We start from the raw sequence: 5,733 nt of genomic DNA on the forward strand, positions 1-5,733 counted from the left end.
GAGAGTGTGTGTGTGTGAGTGTGTGTGTATGTATGTGAGTGTGTGTGTCTGTGTGTGTGTGTCTGTGTGTATGTCTGTGTGAGTGTGTGTGTATGTGTATGTGAGTGTGTGTGTGTGAGTGTGTGTGTGTGAGTGTGTGTGTGAGTGTGTGTGTCTGTGTGTGAGTGTGTGTGTCTGTGTGTGTCTGTGTGTATGTGTGTGTGAGTGTGTGTGTGTGAGTGTGTGTGTCTGTGTGTGAGTGTGTGTCTGTGTGTATGTCTGTGTGAGTGTGTGTGTGTATGTGTGTGTGAGTGTGTGTGAGTGTGTGTATGTGTGTGTGTGAGTGTGTGTGTGAGTGTGTGTCTGTGTGTATGTGTGTGTGTGAGTGTGTGTGTATGTGTGTGAGTGTTTGTGTATTTATGTGTGTGTGAGTGTGTGTGAGTGTGTGTGTGCGAGTGTGTGTGTCTGTGTGTATGTGTGTGTGTGCGTATGTGTGCGTGTGTGTGAGTGTGTGTATGTGAGTGTGTGTGCGTGTGCGTGTGTGTGCGTGTGCGTGTGTCTGTGTGTGTCTGTGTGTGTGTGAGTGTGTGTGAGTGTGTGTGTCTGTGTGTGAGTGTGTATGTATGTGTGAGAGTGTGTGTGTGTATGTGTGTGTGTGAGTGTGTGAGTGTGTGTGTCTGTGTGTATGTGTGAGTGTGTGTGCATGTGTGTGTGTATGTGTGTGTGAGTGTGTGTGTGTGTGTGAGTGTGTGTGTGTTTGTGTGTGAGAGTGTGAGTGTGTGTGTGAGTGTGTGTGTATGTGTGTGTGTGTGAGTGTGTGTGTGGGTGTGTGTATGTATGTATGTGTGTGAGTGTGTGTGTGTGAGTGTGTGTGTGAATGAGTGTATGTATGTATGTGTGTGTGAGTGTGTGTGTGTGAGTGTGTGTGTGAATGAGTGTGTGTGTGTGAGTGTGAGTGTGTGTGTGAGTGTGTGTGTGTGAGTGTGTATGTGAGTGTGTGTGTGTGTGAGTGTGTGTGAGTGTGTGAGTGTGTGTGAGTGTGTGAGTGTGTGTGAGTGTGTGTGTGTGTGTATGTGTGTGTGCGTGTGTGTGAGTGTGTGTGTGTGTGTGTGTGTGTGTGTGTGTGTGTGTGTGAGTGTGTATGTGTGTGTGTTTGAGTGTGTGTGTATGTGTGTGTGTGTGTGTGTGTGTGAGAGTGTGTGTGTGTGGGGGGGTCCCTGGAACCTGCCTGTAACTTAAAGAGGGAAGGCTGTGCCTGCCAGGCTGAGGGGTAATTAGCCTTCACCGCGGTGGCAGCTCCTCCCTCCCGCCTCCCCGAGGCCTAGGAAGGAAAAGGGAGGCAGGCAGGCAAGTGGGCCCACCCCAGCTCACACTGAGCCTGGGTCATGCCTGCTGGGCAGGCTCCAGGAGGTCTCATCCACCCCCCATTAGGGGTGAGGGGCCCTCAGCTGGCACAGGGTGAGGGTGCTCGGCCAGGGGGAGTCGATGGAACACCTCACCCCGCCCCCGTCCCTTCAGCGGAGCTGCACGCTTTCCAGGCCCCGGGCTCCTCTTCCTGGAGCCCTCCTAGACTGATGCCTCCTCTGGGCTCCTGAGCCAGCCCTTAGCACAGGTGACTGGGTGACGGCTCATCTGCTTTTTGCTCAGTTCTGATCAGGGCAGTGACCAGGGCCCTCATTATAGGGCTGGGCTCCTAGCACAGTGTCCCCACGCCCCGGGGAGGGGGCTTCCCAGCACAGTGCTCCCGTGCTGGGGGGGGGGGGGTGTCCCCGCACAGCGCCCCGCGCTCCGGGGAGGGGGCTTCCCAGCACAGTGCTCCCGTGCTGGGGGGGGAGGGTGTCCCCCACACAGGCCCCGCGCTCCGGGGAGGGGGCTTCCCAGCACAGTGCTCCCGTGCTGGGGGGGGAGGGTGTCCCCCACACAGCGCCCCGCGCTCCGGGGAGGGGGCTTCCCAGCAAAGTGCTCCCGTGCTGGGGGGGGGGGGTGTCCCCGCACAGCGCCCCGCGCTCCGGGGAGGGGGCTTCCCAGCACAGTGCTCCTGTGCTGGGGGGGGGGTGTCCCCGCACAGCGCCCCGCGCTCCGGGGAGGGGGCTTCCCAGCACAGTGCTCCCGTGCTGGGGGGGGGGGGGGGTCCCCGCACAGCGCCCCGCGCTCCGGGGCTCTTGTTGAAGAGCTGTGGAATGAACAGGTGAAGCGCGGCTGCGTGGAGAGGCCTCGCGTGGAGGGAGGTGGCAGGACCCCAAAGGGGTCCGTGCGGTGGAGGCAGGGCTCCTGGCCGGTGCAGGCTTGGACGGCTCGGAGTGGGCGGCAGGGGGGGGGGGGGGGGCAGGGCTCCCGGCCGGTGCAGGCTTGGACGGCTCGGAGTGGGCGGCAGGGGGGGCGGCGGGGGCAGGGCTCCTGGCGGGTGCAGGCTTGGACGGCTCGGAGTGGGCGGCAGGGGGGAGGGCAGGGGGAAAGGGGCTCCTGACAAAGCCGCTGCGCACAGGCTGGTCATCGTGGTGCTGATCGGCGTGAGCGTGGCCTGGATCCCGGTGCTGCAGGGCGCCAACAGCGGGCAGCTCTTCATCTACATGCAGTCGGTGACCAGCTCCCTGGCGCCCCCGGTGACCGCCGTCTTCGTCCTGGGCGTCTTCTGGGGGCGCGCCAACGAGCAGGTGGGTGCGAGGAGAGCGGGCGGGTGTGAGGAGAGCGGGTGGGTGCGAGGAGAGCGGGTGGGTGTGAGGAGAGCCAGCGAGTGTGAGGAGAGCGGGTGCGAGGAGAGCGGGTGTGAGGAGAGCGGGTGTGAGGAGAGCGGGTGTGAGGAGAGCGGGTGGGTGTGAGGGGAGCGGGTGTGAGGAGAGCGGGTGGGTGTGAGGGGAGCAGGTGCGAGGAGAGCGGGCGGGTGTGAGGAGAGCGGGCAGGTGTGAGGAGAGCGGGTGTGAGGAGAGCGGGTGGTGAGGAGGTGGCGGGTGTGAGGAGCGGTGTGAGGACGAGTTGAGCGGGCGGGTGTGAGGAGAGCGGGTGTGAGGAGAGCGGGTGGGTGTGAGGAGAGCGGGTGTGAGGAGAGCGGGCGGGTGTGAGGAGAGCGGGTGTGAGGAGAGCGGGTGTGAGGAGAGCGGGTGGGTGTGAGGAGAGCGGGTGTGAGGAGAGCGGGTGGGTGTGAGGAGAGCGGGTGTGAGGAGAGCAGGTGGGTGTGAGGAGAGCGGGTGTGAGGAGAGCGGGTGTGAGGAGAGCGGGTGGGTGTGAGGAGAGCGGGTGTGAAGGAGAGCGGGCGGGTGTGAGGAGCGAGCGGGTGTGAGGAGAGCGGGTGTGAGGAGAGAGGCGGGGTGTGAGGAGAGCGTGGTGTGAGGAGAGCGGGGTGTGAGGAGAGCGGGTGCGAGGAGAGCGGGTGCGAGGAGAGCGGGTGGGTGTGAGGAGAGCGGGTGTGAGGAGAGCGGGTGGGTGTGAGGAGAGCGGGTGTGAGGAGAGCGGGTGTGAGGAGAGCGGGTGTGAGGAGAGCGGGTGCGAGGAGAGCGGGTGTGAGGAGAGCGGGTGGTGAGGAGAGCGGGGTGTGAGGAGAGCGGGTGTGAGGAGAGCGGGTGTGAGGAGAGCGGGTGCGAGGAGAGCGGGTGCGAGGAGAGCGGGTGCGAGGAGAGCGGGTGTGAGGAGAGGCGGGTGTGAGGAGAGCGGGCGGGTGTGAGGAGAGCGGGTGTGAGGAGAGCGGGCGGGTGTGGGAGAGCGGGTGGTGGGTGGAGAGAGCGGGTTGAGGAGAGCGGGTTGTGAGGAGAGCCGGTGGGGTGAGGAGAGCGGGTGGGTGGAGGAGAGCCGGGTGTGAGGAGAGCGGGTGGCGATGAGAAGCGGGTGCGAGGAGAGCGGGTGCGAGGAGCGGGTGCGAGCGAGAGCGGCGTGAGGGAGAGGCGGGGGTGCGAGGGAAGCAGATGTGAGGAGAGCGGGCGTGAGGAGAGCGGGCAGGTGTGAGGAGAGCGGGTGTGAGGAGAGCAGGTGAGGAGAGCGGGTGGGCGCGAGAGCGGGTGTGAGGAGAGCCGGTGGGTGTGAGGAGAGCGGGCGGTGTGAGGAGAGCGGGCGGGTGTGAAGAAGCGGGGTGGGTGTGAGGAGAGGGGGCGGGTGTGAGGAGAGCGGGCGGGCGCGAGGAGAGTGGGTGGGGCCGGCCGGCTGTTCTTCCTCAGTCCCCCTGGGATGGGTGCCCCGGGCTCAGATCGCCTCTGGGCCTTCACCCAGCGGCCCCGCTGCCCTGCCTCCCCAGGGCGCCTTCTGGGGCCTGATGGTCGGGCTGGCGGTGGGCGCCACGAGGCTGGTCCTGGAGTTCCTGCACCCGGCCCTGCCCTGCGGCGCCCCGGACACGCGGCCTGCCGTGCTGGGCAGCATCCACTACCTGCACTTCGCCGTGGCCCTCTTCGCGCTCAGCGGGGCCGTGGTGGTGGCCGGCAGCCTGCTCACGCCCCCACCCCCCGGGGCGCAGGTAAGCCTGCCCGTCCCGGGCTCTGCCCATTCCCAACTTCTGACCAGTCCCAGTTCTCTGACGCAAGAATTTCCCCGCTCTGGACCCAGCCCTGGTCCCTGGCCCTTCGGCACTCAGCTGCCCTCTTTTGTCACTGAGCCCTGGTCCTGTTTGGGTCCCCTCTGAGCCCCCCACACCCTCCCGTCCTGCCACCCCATCCCTCCCATTCCCTGCAGATCCAGAACCTTACCTGGTGGACTCTCAGGAGGGACCTGCCCCCAGGAGCCAAATCAGGTACGCCCATGACCCTGGGCATCCCTCTCACGCCCTCCCTGGGCCTGGGCCTCGGAGCCACCGGGCCCTGGGGTGGCCCCGAGGTTCTCAGCAGCTCCTCTCTCCCACCCGTGCCAGGTGGCTCCCAGAAGCAAGCTTTCTGGGCCCGTGTCTGTGGCCTCAATGCCATCCTCCTCATGTGCGTCAACATCTTCTTCTATGCCTACTTCGCCTGACGTGGCCGGCCCTGACCGCCCCTTCCCTGCTGAGGACCCGGGCGTGTGGCGGATCCGTGCCCGGGACGGCCCGGCCCGCAGGCGGGAGCCTGAACCGTCAGGGAGGGGTGAGCGAAGAGAATGTGACACTTGAGCAATGGTCGTCATTTGGCAAGAACTGGGATTCCGTGGACATTCCGCCCTGTGTTACTGTGTTTATTTTGCGTTCGTGGGTCCAGGGCAGGAGCAGCGCCGTCGCCAGAGCTCGGGGCCTGGAGGTGTCAGGCCCCCTGGGTGGAGGGAGAGCCCCCCCACTGGTCCATCTACTTCCAGGGCCACAGGGCCCCCCTGTTCACTGCCCCCCCCCCCCCCCGAGCCTGGCATCCCAGCTGCTTCCGAGTTCCCCTCTCTTCCTGCTCCCAAAGGTGCCCAGACTCCGGGCAGGCGCGGCCTAGTAACCCCCTGCTGGGGGCACATTCCATCTTCTACTGAGGCCCCCCAGGGTGCCCCCCATGCTGCTGGGCTTCCGAGTCCAGCCCAGGCCCTGCTCGCCCTGGCCCGCAGGTCCTCCCAGCCCCTGGGCCCGGGCAGAGCCTGGGCCTGAACTGAGCCCCTCGGCGGCTATGTCCAGGGCTCGCCCCTCAGGCCTTGACCGTTGTGAGAAGCAGCCGCCCCACTGCCTTCACCGCGGCGTCAGGGGCCCAGGCGGGCTCCGGAGAAGCTGGTCTCCACCAGGTCTGTCCAGTGAGCCAGGCCACCAGGGGTGCAGCGCCCGCACCGTCCCTCACCTTGAAGCCACCTCTCCACTAGCCAACTCCTCGGGGTCCTTTAGAGGGAGGGGTGGGCGGG

General features: G+C 65.2%; 1 protein-coding gene across 3 annotated transcripts in view; it reads left to right on the forward strand.

Annotated features, from left to right (window-relative positions):
- SLC5A10 (solute carrier family 5 member 10) overlaps positions 1-5,733 on the forward strand; it is a 76,233-nt gene that overhangs the window by 61,532 nt on the left and 8,968 nt on the right. For 2 of the 3 annotated variants that reach the window (XM_045586475.1, XM_036451869.2), the window contains exons 11-14: positions 2,465-2,633; positions 4,202-4,417; positions 4,633-4,690; positions 4,808-4,959. In XM_045586475.1, coding sequence (XP_045442431.1) covers positions 2,465-2,633; positions 4,202-4,417; positions 4,633-4,690; positions 4,808-4,905 — 541 coding nt within the window. In that variant the 3' untranslated portion in view covers positions 4,906-4,959. Of the gene's footprint in view, positions 1-2,464; positions 2,634-4,201; positions 4,418-4,632; positions 4,691-4,807; positions 4,960-5,733 lie in introns of those variants that run through there. The other variant, XM_045586474.1, reaches the window with a different exon arrangement.

The sequence above is a fragment of the Pipistrellus kuhlii genome, unplaced genomic scaffold (assembly GCF_014108245.1).
Source record: "Pipistrellus kuhlii isolate mPipKuh1 unplaced genomic scaffold, mPipKuh1.p scaffold_m20_p_23, whole genome shotgun sequence".
NCBI classification, from domain to species: Eukaryota; Metazoa; Chordata; class Mammalia; order Chiroptera; family Vespertilionidae; genus Pipistrellus; species Pipistrellus kuhlii.